The 20,749-nt window shown below is 37.4% G+C and overlaps 3 protein-coding genes across 3 annotated transcripts; 1 reads left to right on the top strand and 2 right to left on the bottom strand.

The window, feature by feature from the left end:
• Positions 1-2,028: 2,028 nt before the first annotated feature.
• LOC134650807 (zinc finger protein 90-like) lies at positions 2,029-5,503 on the bottom strand. The gene is made up of 6 exons (XM_063505740.1): positions 5,381-5,503; positions 4,907-5,090; positions 4,705-4,827; positions 4,159-4,369; positions 3,372-3,518; positions 2,029-2,180 (listed from the first exon to the last, which is right to left on the bottom strand). The coding sequence occupies exons 1-6, from the start codon at positions 5,501-5,503 to the stop codon at positions 2,042-2,044; spliced, it is 927 nt and encodes a 308-aa protein (XP_063361810.1). The 3' UTR covers positions 2,029-2,041.
• Positions 5,504-7,581: 2,078 nt separating this feature from the next.
• Positions 7,582-10,955, bottom strand: LOC134650917 (zinc finger protein 883-like). The gene is made up of 7 exons (XM_063505869.1): positions 10,732-10,955; positions 10,263-10,662; positions 9,859-10,119; positions 9,313-9,520; positions 8,964-9,053; positions 8,200-8,346; positions 7,582-7,720 (listed from the first exon to the last, which is right to left on the bottom strand). Exons 1-7 carry the CDS (start codon positions 10,852-10,854, stop codon positions 7,582-7,584), a joined length of 1,368 nt encoding a protein of 455 aa, XP_063361939.1. The 5' UTR covers positions 10,855-10,955.
• Positions 10,956-12,119: 1,164 nt separating this feature from the next.
• LOC134650919 (zinc finger protein 726-like) lies at positions 12,120-17,628 on the top strand. Its single transcript, XM_063505871.1, has 7 exons — positions 12,120-12,343; positions 12,415-12,778; positions 13,190-13,456; positions 13,854-14,052; positions 15,480-15,569; positions 16,330-16,476; positions 17,406-17,628. Exons 1-7 carry the CDS (start codon positions 12,221-12,223, stop codon positions 17,542-17,544), a joined length of 1,329 nt encoding a protein of 442 aa, XP_063361941.1. The 5' UTR covers positions 12,120-12,220; the 3' UTR covers positions 17,545-17,628.
• The last annotated feature ends 3,121 nt before the right edge of the window (positions 17,629-20,749 follow it).

Consider the following 20,749-nt stretch of genomic DNA (forward strand, 5'->3'; position numbering starts at 1 on the left):
CATGGACGGACAATTTAAAAGCGATGTTAAAACAATGTTAATCAAAATGATGAACAAATTTGAAGATATCAAAAACAACTCTCTATCGTAGTGCTTATATTCTATTTGTTCCCTATCTATGTCTTCTAAGTTTACTAAAATAAAATCATATCAAAATGCAGATAATTAGATAGTGCATATATTTGTTATTTACAATATAATATGCCACTTGATAATGTAAATTAGTGTACTGTTCTGGATGAATATGACATACCTGTGTATTTTTTTTGATTGGTATATATTGTACAATATACATATTAAAAATAAAACAACTGATATTTGGGTGTTTATTTAATTTAAAGGTAAATAAGATAAGGGTCACTTTTCGACTTGGTTGCGTTGTACACGTACATAAACCGCCATAGGTAAGTATTGTCTGAAGAGATACTACCTACTACGAACGCCTTATATTGGGCAAGATTTAATCCTGCAACAAACATGTATGGATTAGGTAGATATTGCGAAAGAACGGCGATATAATCAAGGCTCTTAATACTGTTTAAAAGGTTTACCTTTGTAAATAGTCACAACCGATTGCTGAAAATATTAGACATGTGGGCCTATGGACGGTTTCCAGGACACAATTTATGGTCTTGTTGGATAGATTTAGGCATACGTTTTAATTTTAATTATGCCTTTTAACCCTAAAACAAAAAAACTGAACACAATCTTAAAAGTTCGAAAGAGTTCTTCCAGTACTTGTTTGTTTGTTTCAGTAATGTTTACCATCAACGAGCATGATTGTACATTGTAGGCCCCTTAGCTTTGCTTATTCTTATTGAATGTATTGGTATTTAATGGTGACAGCAGAAATATCTCTTGAAACAGAAACGATTCAGAATGAAAACCAAATGAAAACAAATAAGGTGACGGCTGTCATTCACGATCCACATTCCACAGATAAAACACAGATGACACGCGTTTTGGAATTATTTGAACACAGTGTTGCTAACCCGCGATTTTTCAAATTTGCCGCCTTTTACTACTGACAAGATTTGGTTGACGGACTTTAATATGCGATGCTTTTGCAGACGGCGTATGATGTAGACTGATTAATATAGTTGGTCAAACCAATTTGTCAGTCAGTAAGAACCAGGAAAACTATACTCATCCTTTTCTTTTGGGTGCTAGGACTAGTGTAAGACAAAAATAGTATGATTCTGTCTATGTTTGATGAGACACAAAGAGAATATAATCAACCTTTGACAAACTATACGTAGCCTCTTCTTTTGATGCGATACGTACAGTTAGTTACCCTAGATGTAAATCAATAACTACATTTTCAATATAAAATTAAGTTTATTCTTTCTTATTTAACTAAAAAATTTAATTAAGTTTGCACTTATAAGTTGTTGCGTTTTTGTTGATACTGTTCATTCATATCCCTATTGTGCAGTGAATGAACTGCCACCATATTTTTACGGCTGCACCTGCACCTGTAAGAATTATCGCCTGTTCTCGCTCGCTCTATCGCGAGTTTATATTGCTGTTGCGCCCATGATGCCGGCGGTCAATGCCACAGTGCGAGCGGAACAGCAACATAACTAGGTATGCGTGTGCGATAGAGGTAGGAAATGGCGGGTTAAAGCAGAGCAACTATATATATTATACTACTCTTTGAAGCAGAGTCCAGACTAGCTGGGCAAATCGACCGATACGATCAGGAAAATAATTGGCGCCAATCTCCAATTTAATCACCAATTTAATATTTATGGTGATATTTGAGCCCTCTAAGTTAAAAAAATGCTCCAAAACGAAAATACTATCGTCACAAATTGGTATCCTTGCGTCTGCACCCCATTTTATCGGTAATATCGGTCATAATCGGCGCACGAATTCGGCGACCCAAATTGGCGTTTAGTCCGCACGTCCTGATTTGATCGGACAATTTCATCAGATTGGCGAAAAATTGTCCCGTCTGGATTCCACTTAATGTACGCAATTCTTCGTGCATATCGTTTCTTTAAAATGTTTACTCAAGTTTTGCTTAGCGATAGGGTGGTCAGTCGGTTTTGAGACGTTTCTCGTGTGCCTTGATCTCGTGTTTCCGGCGGTGGTCCGTGCGACCGAAACGTCTGCCACAGAACCGGCACGGGTGATTCCTCTCCTTCGTGTGGCTGACCATGTGCTTGCGAAGGTATCTGCAACAAAAACCTTGTTAATAAACGGGAGTTTTTTTTGTTGTCCCCTACACTTTTTTTTCAAATTTGGGATTTTTTATGTTATTTCTACTCAGAATCACGAGCTCTTTCTATCCTAATAGGAGAAAAAAAGTGTCCCAAAATTTCCATACATTTTTCGATCTTTCCATTCCGCGACCGCCATACAAAGTCTATGAAAAATGGTGACGTAATGGAAATAAAAACCTTAGGACACTTTTTTCTCCTATTAGGATAGAAAGAGCTCGTGATTCTGAGTAGAAATAACATAAAAAATCCCAAATTTGAAAAAAAAGTGTAGGGGACAACAAAAAAAAACGCCCAAACATTAGGTACCTTGTAAACTTTTACTTACTTACTACAACTGTTCAGTAGAATTCAGTTTTTAGTTATATAAATTTTATTGCGGTATATAAAAAGTATACACCGTGTTTTTTTTGATTTCCGTTAATTTCAAGGGTGCATTCCTGAGCTTAAATCAAGTAACTTTTTCAAAGACACCGATATTCTAATTAACTCCATTTCGGAGATAATCAATAATTTATTTTTTTGCTATAAGGCCTCTACAAGCGTGCACACTTGCCTTAGGGCCGGTTTACATATTAATTAGTGTTTAGAATGAATTCATACATTTGCTACTAAACTTAAGTACAATCTCGGTCGATTGATGTTCATAATGACATTGATATGCCACAGATTTCAATTGTTTGGTTGAGTTAAATGTAATGCCCGTGTTACAACAACGCTATATGCTACATTTAATTAGTTTTTAAACATAATTTTTTTTTTGTAAAAAAAGCAAAAAAAAAAATTTTTTTTTTGAAAATAACTATGCCATTTAGTTCTCTTAAACGTACTTAACCATACCCCGAAGTTAACGGAATTCAATATAAACACGGTGTATATATAAAAAGGTCAAAACGGCGTACTTGACGTGACCTCATAAAGGTGATGGATGTCATGGATGTTACACCACACACCTCACAAACAACGAATCGAAAAATCGAAAAAAGTTATCGGCCTCTCTATCACTCTAGCATATTCGAGCATAAATTAGGCAGATATAGAAAATTCGAATTTTGTTTCACGAAGTAGGGCCTCTGGTGTGGATGAGTTTGTGGTTCTACATCAGGCTAGAATCTAATACCAGTAACAAAAACATGGCGGGCTTACTCTGATCTGCTAAAGGCCACGTCGCACACCTCACAGCGGAAGTTCTTGACGCCGGTGTGGATGACCTGGTGGTTCCTGTGAGTAGTTGCGTTCGTGAAACTCTTCCCGCACTCCTCACATTTGAATGGACGCTGTTTTCTGTGTGATCTGTGAGGTAAATCATTATTTACAACTTTAAGGTAAAGGCAACTTTAAGTCCCAATTGCCAACCGCAAGAACTTGCATGCAATATTCAATAAACTGCTAACTATTTGATCGACCTAATACCGGAATGTAACGAAAATCGCATGCAAGTTCTAAATGGGACTTTACTCAAGTTATGAACAATATACAACTCCAGGCTAACAAGGCCAGTGATATCATAACTACAAAAACAATATATGTAAAACAGAGTTACACTACTGTCAGATCTTCTTGAGAAAAAGTTAAGGAAATTATAATAGTATAAAAAGGTACAATGTTTTAACTGTGGAATATCTGGCCACTGTGTACAAATCCAAAAGTGAGATTCCAGAAAAATGTGTGAGTTTCTACTGAGTAAAAATGATCAAGTTCCAAAGGAAAATGCATATGTTTTACATTCTAAAATAGTATTATGGATTTTCTTACTTTATATGTCTCTCAAGTGCATATTTCGTAAAGAAACCTTTCGAACAGAATTCACATTGATATTTCCTTTCTTTTTCATGGACATGCCGCCTACAACAATAAAAAAAAAGTGCTTTATGAGATTTGTTCTCATAGTAAAATGCATGATTACAAGCAATGGCTTAAAAAGAGAACTTACATGTGTCGCGAAAGAACACCCTTACGGTTGAACTTCATATGACAGATGTCACACTCATACAAGACACCATCCTCTGAGCCTTTTGTGTGCGTGATCATGTGTTCCGCCAGCGAGGACAGCCTAGCGAAGTAGCGACCGCACGACACGCAGCCGTGCCGGAGCGCGGCCCGGTTGTGGGCTAGCAGCTTGTGTTGCCATAGTATGCTCACCTCTGAACAACATTTTTTAGTTCAACAATTTCAAAACTACTTTGCGTCAATTAGCAAGGAGTAAAGTCAGAAGCAAGCTAATTATCAGTTATATTATAAAAGCCCTGCAATTTAGCCTTATTGATCATATCAATTTTTATTATTGATTTAGTTAAGATTCCACTTTCAAGAAATAAAATTAAATCGTCAAAGATGAAGCTACATTTTAAGCTACCTTTATTGCAAATATCACATTTAGATTTCATTCCTAAATGTGACCTTTTGTAGTGTTTTTGGCGAGCGCCTTTAGTACTGAAAACCTTTGGACATGCGTCACACTGCAATGTCCTATGTTCACTTGTAGGCATGTGCCGAGCCATATGCAGCTTAAGATTCTTCACAGAATTCCCACACTCCTCAGACACTTTGTAACCTTGTTTTGATTTTTTTTTGGGTTCGCCATGTTTTTTAAGTACTGGTGCTAGAAAACAGAAATAAAGTAATAGTCAACGCATAATCTGTGCACACAGTTAAAGCTATATAGTTGTGCACAGTCTTACAATTTTCTTTTTCCCCAATATGTTCATCATATTCTTGGTAAACTTTTTGTATCACACACAATGGCTCTTTATCTGAATCTGCATCTTCAGCGGTGTCTTCATACTTAACATCTCTTTCTATATCTTCAGATGGATTTTCTTCTTTTACCTCGGTTTCCATTTTTATTGGAGTTTCATCTTCAACCTCATATTGACCATAGTCATCATTATTTAAGATATTCTCGTGTTTAATTCCGTTGTTATGTACGTACACAGACGGAATTTTATCCAATACAACAACAGGGTCCAAAGATTTCAAATAAGCATCATTTTTTAAAGATAGACTCTTGAAATTGTAAAATGAAATGATTCTTATGTAGCACGCGTTGCATAGATTCGTTGTAATTTTGGAGTCGCGAGTAACCTGTGATTAGACGGAGACACTTATTAGTATTTTTTTACTACTTTCAAAATGCTCTAAACGAAAATATTTACCTCGATGCCTAAACAAAACATCATGATTTCAAAGCTGCTTTTGGTGCCCTCTTTTATGCCCATTTCTAACTCTGAGATGTCCTTATCCGCTGGAGTTTTGAGGCACGTCCGGCACATACACATAGTTATTTAATTTTGTGCCTCGGTTTCAAGTAAACAGAGCAAAATGTTTCCAAACAATTAATATTTTCGATATCGGACTGCAACACGATTTGACATTTGACAGCAGTGACAACAGCGTAATGCGTTTCGTTACGTCACACTGATTTAAGATCTTGCACATGGCGCATGTATGTCGAGGCTCTTGTGGAGATTATATCATAGTATAATATATGGGTTATAGTCCGTCAACCAAATCTTGTCAGTAGCAATGTAAAGCAAACTAAAGTAGGGCAACACTCAAAGAGCAGTATTGCGCTAAGAAAAGCAGCAATGTACATCGAACCAAAAGATTTTTTTTTCCGCTGAGCGCGCCCTGCGTACGTCAATTCAAATTGTCACTCGCGGTTTATTGAAAAAATTTGAAACATGGACGGACAATTTAAAACCGATGTTAAAACAATGATAAACAATCAAAATTATGAACAAATTTAAAGATATCAAAAACAACTCCACCTCGCCTCTCACTCCAACTCGTAGTGCTTATATTCTCTTTGTTCCCTATCTATGTCTTCTAAGTTTACTAAAATAAAATCATATCAAAATGCAGATAATTAGATAGTGCATATATTTGTTATTTACAATATAATATGCCACTTGTTAATGTAAATTAGTGTACTCTTCTGGATGAATATGACTATATGACATACCTGTGTAATTTTTTTGATTGGTATATATTGTACAATAGGATTACATATTAAAAATAAAACAACTGATATTTGGGTGTTTATTTAATTTAAAGGTAAATAAGATAAGGGTCACTTTAGCTTACACTATAATTCAGGTCATTAATTGAAAAAATATAATGAAGTTATCAATGTTACCGGGTCACTTCAACCAAGCATAATACTCTGTAGTATTCTATTGCATCTTTGTAAATAGTCACAACTGATTGCTGAAAATATTAGACATGTGGGCCTATGGACGGTTTCCAGGACACAATTTATGATCTTGTTGGATAGATTTAGGCATACGTTTTAATTTTATTTATGCCTTTTAACCCTAAAACAAAAAAACTGAACATAATCTTAAAAGTTCGAAAGAGTTCTTCCAGTATGTACCTACTTGTCATAACCTCAATTTTTAGTAATGTTTACCATCAACGAGCATGATTGTACATTGTAGGCCCCTTAGCTTTGCTTATTTTTATTTAATGTATTGGTATTTAATGGTGACAGCAGAAATATCTCTTGAAACAGAAACGATTCAGAATGAAAACCAAATGAAAACAAATAAGGTGACGGCTGTCATTCACGATCCCATCACGATCCACATTCCACAGATAAAACACAGATGACATGCATTTTGGAATTATTCGAACACAGTGTTGCTAACCCGCGATTTTTCAAATTTGCCGCCTTTTACTACTGACAAGATTTGGTTGACGGACTTTATATGTTTACACAATACAATTATTGTGTAAACAACGGTAAAGCAGTGCGCAGCGGGCTCAGCACGGTTCCATTTTTATCGACTATCACTATGCCCGTCACTTTCATACTTGTTAGAACGTGACAGGCATGGTGATAAACGATAAAAATGCGACCGTGCTACTAGGGCAGGTCTTGAGCATGTACCAAGTACCAACGCGGACAATTCACGCAAGTAACCCTCATGATCGGCGTTACTGGAGTGGAGCAAGTAATCACCAAGTGCATGCGCACCCGCACCCTGCTTGCGCAAGGGTAGCTTAAAGCTTAAGCATGATGCGTTTAGAAATTTAGGTAGGTGGTAGGTAGGCTACAAATAAAAGACATGATTGTACGTATAATGTAATGTTCACGTTAGCGGCGAACTAATCGCAAAAACATATATCTATTGGGATCTCCCCAGATATATCGTCGCGCATTCGGCAAAAGCCGGCCGATGCGAGCCGAGCCGGACGACGACTTATTCGCTCTTACTGCGCAGACATAAAGCTTTTTCCTATCGGATTTTGCCGAATGCGCGACGACATATGTGGGGGAACCCTTATACGCCATCGCCAGATCGATTAATTGTAGCGACTAATCCATGTATCTCTGTTACAAAGTTTTAAGTGCTCAGTCGGCTGTCAGATGTTTTTGGTGAGCTGTGATCTCGTGTTTCCGGCGGTGGTCCGTGCGACCGAAGCGCTTGCCGCAATACCGGCACGGGTGGTTCTTCTCCTTCGTGTGACTTATCATGTGTTTACGAAGGTATCTGCAACAACATATAGGGTGACATGTTGCACACATTCCTTCAAGGACTTAAACAAACTAGATTAAATTTGCAACAAATAAGTCTTCAATATGAACCGGTTGAAATGTAATATGTTGATAGTTTTATCTTTTTTTTTTATTCACGTCTGTTTTTGGTACCTATAACCGGGCAAAAAAGAGTAGAAATTAAAACTTTTTTGCCACTTGGCAATACTGTAGTGTCGTCCCCTTCAAATCAATCTAAGAAAAAAACGAGACGATAGTGTTGCCATTTTTTAATTTCTACTCTTTTTTGCCAGGCTGTAGGTATGGTATTTATTTACCATTTCAATTTTTTTTCCATTCCATCATTTCCTTTTATAAAGGTTTTCAACTCTCCTCTTTGTAAAATGATGAGGATTACGTGCCAAAGTTCTTAAACAGTACAATAGAAAACTCGCAAAGATTTTAGAAGCATAAAGTTGAAAACGGCGCACTTACTCAACCCTCATAAAGGCCACGTTGCACACTTCACAATGATAGTTCTTGACGCCGGTGTGTATGAGCTGATGGTTCTTATGAGAAACGCTGTGAGAGAACGTCTTCCCGCACTCCTCACATTTGTATGGACGCTCTTTCTTATGGGACCTGTCGAGGAAAATAATCCTTACATCATCACTACATAAAGTCGCTTCCCGTTGTCTCTCTATCCCTTCCCTATGAATGCTTAGATCTTTAAAACTACGCAAGGGATTTTGATACGGTTTTTTTAATAGAGTGATTCAAGAGGAAGGGTTATGTATAATTTTTTAACCCGTGTGAAGCCGGGGGTTGCTTGTTAATATACTACTTAAGTCTCTGGCCTCAGAACATTCAAACAGAAATGGAACTGAACTAAAGAAAACCACTTTGAAGGAAATTAAAGTGCTGTATCTCTCTAATGATCATATGTAAGTTAAAGTGAGTTACAAGAAAAAACTGTGCATGTTAGAAAATGTGTGCTATTCGTCATATTGATCTGAATGATCTGATTTGTCAATTATTATGGATTTAAACTGTTTAGACGACAATGATTAGATTTTTAGTCGCTATTGGCGACATGTTTCGGGCCCTTCGGGGGTCCTTCCTCAGGCTCGAGTACTCATGAACAGTGCACGAAGTGCAGCCGCCGCTAAAAATATCTAAGTGAGTGAAACCGTTTTCGTCTAAACAGTTTAAACTATGTCTCACGAAAGTTTAATTTCGATTATTATGGATTTACTTACCTTATATGTAGTTCAAGTGAATATTTCGTAAAGAAACCTTTTGAACAAAATTCACATTGATATTTTCTTTCTTTTTCATGGACCCGCCGCCTGAAAAAGTTTAATGAAAAAATAAAAGTGTTCTGTGCATAAAATAAATTTTACACCGCATATGGTGCTACTTTCCTGCACTAGTGCGGAAATAAGCACTTTCCGTGCCTATGTCGACAATTTAAAGGGCCATATGTACTGTAAAACGTTGTACGATACACGTGCGAAAAGGTAATTCGCCACTCGTTTCGAATTTACCTCTCTTCCGCACTTGTATCGTAAATAACTATTCAAGAATAGTCAAGAAATAGAAACTTACATGTGCCTTGAAAGGACACCTTTACGGTTAAACTTAGTATGGCAGACGTCACACTCGTGGATCAAGGTATCGGAGCCCTTTGTGTGTGTGATCATGTGCGTGGCCAGCGCGGACTGCGTCACGAAGCGGCGGCCGCACGACACGCAGGCGAACGGGAGCGCGTCCCGGTCGTGCGCGAGCAGCTTGTGCGTTGTTAGGTTTGTCACCTCTGGAAAACAGTCATTATTATTTCAATGTCTAGCTTTAATCGGTATAGCCTCCTAAGGGCCATGGTCCTAACTATAGTACCTATTCAGTTTGATGTAATTTAAACCATGTTCAATTGGAACAGTCGCTTTTGCTTTGTTTCGTTCAATTTTTAAACAACGCAAAATCAACTATTTCCTACAAATTAGGTTCAAATTTTGGATGATTCGTTTGTATGGCTAGGCTAGGCCTTAGGAGGATCGAGTAAAAGCATACAAACTATATTATATTATCTGTAGTGTTTGTACACACTACACTATTTTTGTTATAATTAATAATGCTGCCAGATCTGAGACTTACCTTTATCACAAACATCACATTTAAATTTCATTCCCAAGTGTGTAAATTTGTAGTGTTCTCGCAGAGCTCCTTTTGTGCAGAACACCTTAGGACAGGTATCACACTGCACTGTCTTCCGTTCACCGGTAGGCACGTGCCGGGCGGTGTGCTGCTTTAAGTTACGGACAGACTTGCCACACTCCTCGCATACTTGGTAACCTTGATTTGAATGTTCTGCGGATTCACTTTTTTTGGGTCGGCCACGTTTTTTTCGTTCTGGTGCTACAAAAAATAAATTTTCAGACAATTACACAGTCCATAGTCATTTTATTTTTATTTTATATAGTACATAAATAGTGAATAAGTAAACATAAAAACATATTGTATCTACAAAAATATGTATGTTGTACAATTTATTGTCTTACGGTTATCTTTTATCGCTTTTTTAATATTTTCATGTTTCACTTTTTGCATCACACTCAATGGCTCTTTGTCGGACTCTGCATCTTCTGGTGTATCTTCATCCTTAACATCTTTTTGTACATATCCGAATGTATTCTCTTTTTTTACTTCAATTTCTATTTTAATTTGCCTTACATTTTCAACCACACTTTGGCCATATTCAACATTATCTAAGAAATTCTCGTGTTTAATTCCGTTTGCATCTACGTATACAGGCTTTTTATCCACTTTGGATACAAGTGGGTCCAATGATTTCAAATAAGCATCATTTTTTAAAGACAGGTTCTTGAACTTGTAAAATGATATGATCCTTACGTAGCATGCATCGCATAGATTCGTTGTAATTTTAGATTCGCCTGTAACCTGTAATTAGAAGGACACCTTAAGTATTTGTTATACGACTATTGAAATGCTTCAAACATAAATATTCACCTTTATGTCTAAACAAAACATCATGATTTCAAAGCTGCTTTTGGTGCCCTCATTTATGCCCATTTCTAACTCTGAGATATCCTTATCAGCTGGAGTTTCGAGGCACGTTCGACACATGCCCATAGTTATTAAATGTTTCACGAATTAAAGTAAAATACAGCTAAGTTTTATATATAATTAATTAATTTAGATCACGGGTTGAGCAACAAATAATCCAATCGAAATTGATTTTATTTTGACACTTGACACCTTGACAGACTGACCGGCCGTGTTGTTGACAACTATTGCGTTTCGTTACGGTACTTGGTGTACTGTGTTTTGCACACGGCGCATTTAACCTGTGCATGTAGGTTGATGCATGATGTAGAGGCATTTGCGTGGATTTTAGAGTCTGGCTAATGAAAGTTGAGCCTGAGATTTATTTAAAACTTTTTATATGGCAACTTTTTTTCCTATCAAATAAGCTGTCAGTTTCAAGCTGTCATTTAATTTCATAGTAATTTTATTGCCAGGTGCGGTTTTTATTGAAATTCCCGCGTTATCTCAGGCTCAACTTTCATTAGCCAGACTCTATGTATCGTGTAGTGAGTGGTAGTAAGCGTATCAACGCGCTCTTTTTGCACAACCTCGTCATAGAGAAAAAAATACATAGAGTGCTCACTCCATATATCAGTTTTAGTACCAAAAAGACTATTAGCATCTAGCATCGAGTAGCGGAACTATCAGTACTGCTACTTGACAATAGATGTAGCACCGACCGGAAAGTCTTATGCTGTTGAGATAAGACTTTCCGGTCGGTGCTACATCTATTGTCAAGTAGCAGTACTGATAGTTCCGCTACTCGATGCTAGATGTCGACACTGAAATTAATAGTCTGAACTAATGTATGGAGTGAGCACTCTTGTCTTACTATATTTCTCTATGGCCTCGTAGTATCTTTGAGTGGAACAAATAATGTAGAGTCTGTGCGGAAAGAGAAGAGTCGAGGAATGTGGTATTGGGCCCCATATATACATTCCAGGACTGCGACTCTTATCTTTCCGCACAGACTCTATGAGTTCGTAAATGCGCAAGTTTGTATTTTCTGAGCTCGATAAACTCGGATTTATTATTTTCTGAGCTCGATAAGCACAATATCTTAATCGTCTGCGTTTTACTGACAATTCGGTTTGACCAACTATAGAAAAAGAGTTCGTGTCGTGCGTAAATACTTTAATGTAGACCAAACCGCAAAAAAAATGTTGAAGATTTAAAGTAAAGTGTTTTAACATTAGTGCATTCTCTGCCATTTAACTCTTTAAATGAAGTTTTTTAAAATAACAAAATAAAGACATGGCTTAAAGAACTCGCATCCAGGCCATACTAAATTGTAAAAAAAATAATGTCAAAACAATGTGACGTTGACGGACGTGTTCGTGAATATAGTAGTTTATTGTTTTAAATATTTTATCTATTTTTTACTTTAAACAAGACACAGAACTCAATCATAATGAACATATGCCGAACCTGCCTCAAAACTCCTGCTATCAGGAATATATCCGAGCTGGAAAAGGGCATATGTGAGGACAACAAAAGTTACCTCGAAATCATGGTGTTTTGTTTAGATATCAAGGTAAATAACGAACACTGAATGCTTTTTTACAGATGTATTACAGTTTACTACATATCTTGTTCCAATTACAGGTTACACAAGACTCAAATACTACAACGAAGCTATGTAATAACTGCTATAGAAAAATCATATCATTCTATAAGTTTAAGACACTATCTTTGAAAAATGATATCTATTTAAGGTCTCTTAGCCCAGAAGTAACGCTAGCGGACCATAAAGTATCTATATACGTGGATGAAAACTATATCAAACATGAGAATTCAATGGATTCTGATGAATATGGCTCGGTCATTGAAAACTGTGCGATGGAAATTAAGCAGGAATTGGATGTTAAGGATGAAGATACGTTGGGAGATGTAGAGTCGGATGAAGAGCTGCTTAGTGTTATACAGAGAGTTAAATATGAAAATATTAAGGATGAGACCAAAGAAAATGGTAAAGTAAAAACATATTTTATATTATTATAAACTGAAATAGATGTCATATATGAAAGAAAGTGACAATGCCCTCCAGTGGTGAAGGCCGGATCCGGCCTCGTCGCTATTTGTGTGTGACTACTTAAAAAACACAAATCAAAATATTTAATAAAATAATTTGGTTATATTTTATAGGTACTATCAAAGAATATGGATTTGAAATCAAGTTAACAAGAACTTTATTTCAGAAAACATTTTTTCTTAAATATGACCTTACCCTTACTTACATGGATTTCGTATTTTGTTCAAATTATCTTATTAGTGAACCTAAAAGTACTATATTAATTTTATGAGTTTTCTTTCTCACAGTTATTGCATTAAAACTCCTCAATGATCCATCCATTTCTAAATCTTATTCATATTTTTTTAGCACCAATACATAAAAAACGTGGCCGTCCAAGGAAAATAAAGCCATTAAAACTAGAAAATGTGAAACAAGAACGGCAAGTGTGTGAGGAGTGTGGCAAGTCCGTCCGTAACCTGAAGGAGCACTCGCTCCAGCACGTGCCTGCGAGCGAGCGAAAGAAGCTACAGTGTAAAGTCTGTCCGAAGCTCTTTTCCACATACGGTGCGCGGACCAGGCATTACAAGATAAAGCATTTAGGCATTAAGTCTGAATGCAATATTTGTCATAAAAGTGAGTAAAACCAAATTATTAGTATAGTATACGTATATTAGTATAGTAAATTATTAGTTGTCTCGATGAGTATTAGTTGTCTGTGGAAAGAAAAGTACAGTCAGCGATAAAAGCTTGAACCAAAATAGTTATTTTTGATACAAGTGCGAAAAAGAGGAAATTCGAAACGAGTGGCGATAAATTAAAATACGACCGAAGGGAGAGTTTTAAATCAACACGAGTTGCGAATTAGCTACCGCACATGTATCGAACAACGTTTTACAGTACAAATGGCCCTTTAAACTTTTGACATCGCACGAAAAGTGCTATTTTACGCACTAGTGCGTGAAAATGGGGCCATATGTTACATATGTACTGTAAAAGAAATTTTTGCCAAAAACATTATTTGTTTGTCCAGAGGTAGTGTGTCTGTCGACGCACCGGCTGCGCGTGCACAACCGCGAGGCGCTCCCGTTCGGCTGCGTGCAGTGCGCGCGCCGCTTCGTGTCGCAGGGCGTGCTCGACGTGCACATGACCACGCACACCAAGGACCGCGCCTTCCAGTGCGACGTGTGCGAGAAGAAGTTCAGGTCGCAGCTGCATGTTAACATACATAAGTAAGTTTATTTATTAAACCTACTATATGTTGTAAAACCATAGAGAAAAAAATACATAGAGTGCTCATTCCATACATTAGTTTTAGTACCAAAAAGACTATTAGCATCTAGCATCGAGTAGCGGAACTATCAGTACTGCTACTTGACAATAGATGTAGCACCGACCGGAAAGTCTTATGCTGTTGAGATAAGACTTTCCGGTCGGTGCTACATCTATTGTCAAGTAGCAGTACTGATAGTTCCGCTACTCGATGCTAGATGTAGGCACTGAAATTAATAGTCTGAACTGATGTATGGAGTGAGCACTCTTGTCTTCCTATATTTCTCTATGGTAAAACTAAAGGACAAGGTTAACAGCAAGTACATCCGATCCCAAACAAACATCATAGATGCACTCGAGTTTGCGCTGAAACAGAAGTGGAGATGGGCCGGCCACATAGGAAGATTGACAGATGACAGATGGACCAACAAAGTCACAAAGTGGCCAGGACCCCATGACAAAAGGCGGGAAAACCCATAACAAGATGGTCCGGGGATATCATAGCCACAGCTGGAGAAAATTGGCTAATCAAGGCTAAAGACCGAGAAAGGTGGAAAGATATGGAGGAGGCCTATACCCGACAGGGGTCCTTAATATAGTAAAATAAACAACAATATTATTAGAAAACTTTTATTATGCAAACTATTTAAGGAAAAATAAAAGGCTTAAATAAATAAATAATATGTTGGACCGAAGTTGTCAAACATTTGTCTATAATCGAGTGCCATGGACGCCCGCCACTGATATATATTCTTTTATGCTGTTGAGATAAGACTTTCCGGTCGGTGCTACATCTATTGTCAAGTAGCAGTACTGATAGTTCCGCTACTCGATGCTAGATGTAGGCACTGAAATTAATAGTCTGAACTGATGTATGGAGTGAGCACTCTTGTCTTCCTATATTTCTCTATGGTAAAACTAAAGGACAAGGTTAACAGCAAGTACATCCGATCCCAAACAAACATCATAGATGCACTCGAGTTTGCGCTGAAACAGAAGTGGAGATGGGCCGGCCACATAGGAAGATTGACAGATGACAGATGGACCAACAAAGTCACAAAGTGGCCAGGACCCCATGACAAAAGGCGGGAAAACCCATAACAAGATGGTCCGGGGATATCATAGCCACAGCTGGAGAAAATTGGCTAATCAAGGCTAAAGACCGAGAAAGGTGGAAAGATATGGAGGAGGCCTATACCCGACAGGGGTCCTTAATATAGTAAAATAAACAACAATATTATTAGAAAACTTTTATTATGCAAACTATTTAAGGAAAAATAAAAGGCTTAAATAAATAAATAATATGTTGGACCGAAGTTGTCAAACATTTGTCTATAATCGAGTGCCATGGACGCCCGCCACTGATATATATTCTTGTTTGTTTCAGACGACAGGTCCATGATAAAGAAAAAACACATCTATGTCAATTCTGCTCAAAGACTTTCTTCAAGAAGTACCATTTGCAAGTACATTTAAGGTAAGCTAAGTAATTACTTTAGGGAATATTACGCGAATCTCTGCGAAAGGGGTGCCACTCCCATAAGAAGTCACAATCTAAGGTTCTACCGCAAACGAGAGAGTCGAAATTTTGTTATCTAACCTCTCTATCACTCTTGCATATTCGAGCGATAAGGAGGCAGTTAGCCGAGTTACGATTTCGCGTTTCCCAGTAGGCCCTTTTTAAACAAACCGCCTTGATGTATCAATGTCATATTTGATTTTCTGTGAAAACTTGTCAAAAAACAGTTTAGGCTACCGCGAAAACCGAAATTCGCAAATTGCGGGGATCTTTCTCTGTCACTCTAATTACGCCTTCATTGGAGTAAAAGAGAAAGATCCCCGCAATTTGATTTGATGATTCCGATGAAGCGCGCAGCACAAAAAATAAATAGGCTATGATATTGTAACCACAACCTAAAGTATTGAGACTTACGGTTCATTTTCCCGGATCGCACGTCTAAAGGTAGGTACAAAATAATGCACGAGTATGGAAATAAAATAAGTTGCCTTGCCATTGAAAATTGCACCCAACTGCCTATAGGACTTAGAGCTTACTTTTCATCACACAATTCAGCACATAGACACTCAACCTTGTATTGTAAACTCAACTTAATGTAGCACGACTTGAGGCTCACTTTCCCACGTCGCTCACCAAAGAGCGTTTGTAGTTATAAGTTAAGCAGCCTTCTGTTGTAAACTCAACCCAACGGACTTAGACATAAAGCTCACGTTCCCAGGTCGCACACCAAAGAGCGCCCGTACGAGTGCAGCGAGTGCGGCAAGTTCTTCTCGTCCAGCAGCACGCTGAAGGAGCACCGCCTCATACACGGAGACGTCAAGAACTACCACTGCGACCTCTGCGACATGAGCTTTATGAAACCCGGGTAAATATGGCCGCCATTTTCAACTCATGTACATATTTATGTATATTTTTTAAAATCAAATTTCTATTACACCTTATGTGCATAATTGCATGAATTCTATAGTAATTTAAATTGTATTTTTTTTAATGCATGTTAATTATAAGATGTAATTTTTTTTTAAAGATGTGTCCCGCCGAGTTTGTTGCCGGTCCCATATTGGGATACCCTCCTCCAATTGATTTAAATCTTCTCGGGGCAGAGGTGTAGGGTTGGAGCCGGTTAGCTTTATTTGACGTTCATAAGCGCATTGTAATTATGCCTACTTGAATAAACTATCTTTTTATCTTATCTTAACTTTTCATTTACATGTTTGATCTGGTTCTTGCACGGGATACAACATGCTTAACCTTTTGACCGCCACAGTCGGCTGTGGCTGTCATCGAAGTCTTGCCAAGGACGCCAACGACGGCTACAGCCGACAACTTCGCCAATGTAATAGGGATTTACGCGGGACTCCGTAAAGTTCAATTTCGCTTAAATAATTGCGATCGCCTGGCGTCGGGAGCACGGCATATTCCTTCGCCGTCTGGCGGTTAAAAGGTTAAACTGCAAGCAACAGTAGCTACTAGTAATGATATGTAGTAGTAAGTGGCGTAGGCATTAACGTATATCTCAGGACTGGCTTTACGGGCAATAAGAATGGGACATGAACGGAGCCAGTACAGCGGTGTGACACCGCTACAACGCGATTGGTTGATGAGTTCGCATCACGGTCGCAACTAGTTGCGTTAGACTGCACGATTGGCTGGAATTTCTGAGTGACACCGCTGAACTAGTACCATTTTTAGTGCCCGCAAGGCCCGTCCTGAGATATACGTCAATGAGCGTAGGCTACTTGCCTGTGCGTCTAACTAAACTGTTGAACTTACTTACGCACACTCTGCCCACAGCTACCTGAAAGTCCACATGATCAGTCACACGAAGGAGAAGCGATACCCGTGCGGGTTCTGCGGCGTGCGCTTCGGACGCTCCGACCACCGCCGCCGGCACGAGTTCACCGCACACCAGAAACACCTCAGGGCCGACTGACGACTCTATGTCCGGGGAGTAAGGTTCAAAATCGAGAGGATGGTGTAGGAGAGGTGCAGAGATAAATTTGTGTTGTCCTCGGTGTAGGGATAAGGCATACGGGTTTCATAAATTATGCAAAATTGAACCCTATCACTTTTAAATTAAGTTCTAAATCAGATGGGAAATATATTCCCTCTGCCTTTTAAAGGCAAACTTACGAAAAGTGATTTATAGTAATATAACTGTATACCTTTTTCCAAGGTTTTTATTTTAGCATTCAAGGTGATAGTTGTTTTGTTTAACGTATTATACCTAGCTAGTTCAAATTAAGAATAAACTTCGCTAATGAAGTTCGATTTATTTGTTTAATTTTTTTTAAAGTGCTATTTCGTTAAAGTAAATGATATTAATGTTTTATTTATCTTTACTCAAAATTTGCACCACTTTCGTACTTTTAATATATTTTTCACCTCAGCAGCTCGAACAAGGGTACTTTGCTACTTAAAAACAGTGAGCAAAACCGCATTTTGCTCACCGAGTGGGACAAAATGATCAAAATGCGATTTTGCTCACTGTTATTAAGTAGCAAAGTACCCTTGTTCGAGCTGCTGAGGTGAAAATTTAATTGTTGGTATATCTTAAGAAAACATGAGTGAATAGAGGTAAGTGATGAAGAAGGAATACATTTTTCGGGTTCTCTAATATGTTCTCACTGCTGAGGTGAAAAATGTTGTGTACTACACGAGATCAAAGTTATTTACATCTCGTGCGCTTTTGAGTACCTTACTACGCTCAAGATTCCAAATTAGATTCACTCGCTACGCTCGTATTATAGAATCTTTCGCTTGCACGGGACTCAAAATAAGCACTCGAAGAAATATCAAACTTTGATCTCTTGTTGTACAAATAACTATTTTTGATATGTGTATAGTTTGATACAATTTATTATTTTCAATTTTACCAGAGTTGTATTTACGTTACTTCGTTATTGAAGGAAAATCAGTACAATTTCCTGTGGTGTAGGTTAAAATTTCACTCGCAGGTTATTTTGTATATGGTGGGCTATAGTTATGTAGTTTTATGCGTAAGCAAAGGTTGTAATTATCTTACGAACCCTTATTTTATGTTACTCTAACATTTAAGCTAATGTTAAAAGTATTTTATTAAATAATCTATATTTTGTTATTTCATTCAACATGTGACCAAGTTAAGCACTTTTATTAAATTGTCTATGTATATTTGTTAAATTATGTTTTATTTGATTATATACTTGATACCTATGATTCCTATGAAAATAATATCCAGTATTTAGTATTTTACACACATTTAATAGCTAACTACAACGACCTAGAGGCCAATTCGAGCCACACTGACATCAAAATGATATCTAAATTATAGCATTTCGCGCGTACTTGTTTAGCTACATACAGGGTGCTTCCTGTAACAGGAGCAATAAATTAAACTGTAGACTGTACTCCTCAAACTGACTAACATTTGTTCGGCAACTTTTGAAAATAACTCATGTTTTGATTTTTATTATACTTTTAAGTTTATTCTAAGACGCAATGTATTGCAAATTTTGTTATGTTTATAGCGTGACAAGCCACGTCAAACACACTGATGTCAGTGTACATTGAAGGCAATATTTATTTTGTATGAAAAAGAGGAAGTCTATAGAATTCATAATTTTTAAAAGTTGCTGAACAAATGTTGGTCAGTTTGAGGAGTACATTCTTTAGTTTAATTTATTGCTCCTGTTACAGGAAGCACCCTGTACACAGTGAGCAACAAAATGGCGTCATTAATATATCATTTTGATGTCAAAGTGTAACGTTCAATAAAATTGGCCTCCTGTTTGAAAGCCACGTAGAAATCATTTTGATTTCTATTCGTGTCTCATGTCCACAATGGGGTTGGCAATTAATTGTCAAAGGTTTGCATAGATGGCGGCATCATAGCTTGCCCCTTTTTCTATGAGATTCGGCTTAAAGAGCTGGCATCCAGGGCATTAAAAGAACAGAAATTTGAAACAATTCTAGGGATTGACAGGGCAAGCTATGATGGCGCCATCTGCTAAATACTTCGACCGGCCAACCCCATTGCATGCAGGTGTCAGGTAAAAATAAAAACAATAATAAATTAAATCTTAGCATTTATTTTGCGTAAGAACATTGGATACAAATTGCCGTATCAAACATTTAAAAATGCCACGCTAGAGAAGATTGTACAGTAAAAAAGCTTCGGCTACTTCATCACGTAGGTTAACCCTTTATAAGGCATGAGGGTGGCATCAATTACGCAAAATTGAACCCTATCACTTTGAAACAAAGTTCAAAATTATGTGGGAAATATATTCCCTCTACCTTATAAAGGCCTAAGTGATCAACTTACGCTAGAAATAAGGATATATTTTAGTAAGCTCAACCCCTTATCACATTGTGATGTTGTCTCGCTCGCGCGCGCCAGCTGCCTCGCTCGGCGCTCCTCGCACAGCCGCGCGCAGTTTTACCACATATAAGTTACAAAAAGCATTAGAAATTAAACATTTGCTGGGGCAATGTTTCAGCCAATCATGGGGCGTTATTTACGCGCGAAATTATCTCCTGTGGAGAACGTGTCGTACTAACAAATATACTTGTTGTATTGCAACCTATATTTGTGGGTGAACTACATTATATACATGCGCGGCCGGTCGGGTCGCTACGACACGGAATACAAGTCGAATAAGGTACAAAGTGTTAAAATCGCAAAACAGTAAATATAAAATTAAAAAATCTCTACAAAAAAAGTTAAAAAAATATTGCATAAAACTTTCCATTCATTATAATTTAATAAAATTATCATTTACTGAATATACAATCGAATCCGAAGTAAACGCTAAGTAAAAGCTTATGTTTAAAACATGACAATAAAAACGTGGTTTTGCTCTGATTTGACATGGGAACTTAAACGCTAACTAAAATAAAATACTCTAAGTCATTACCTACTTGTCAAAAACTTTATTAACTATTCACCTAAATACAATTCTCATTATAAAAAAGAAATAAATAGGCACATCGCATTCACTCTGAATGTCCGAAGTTAAACTTAACTAGATTGGTACATCAATTCACATGTCCTTAACTATAAATATTATCCACAATCTCATTGCAGGTTGCAGTACAACGTACGTTGCTATGGCTCGGTTTTGTACTCAAATAAAAAAACGTCTAACCGGTGTATT

This window comes from Cydia amplana, chromosome 9, assembly GCF_948474715.1.
Source record: "Cydia amplana chromosome 9, ilCydAmpl1.1, whole genome shotgun sequence".
Taxonomy (NCBI): Eukaryota; Metazoa; Arthropoda; class Insecta; order Lepidoptera; family Tortricidae; genus Cydia; species Cydia amplana.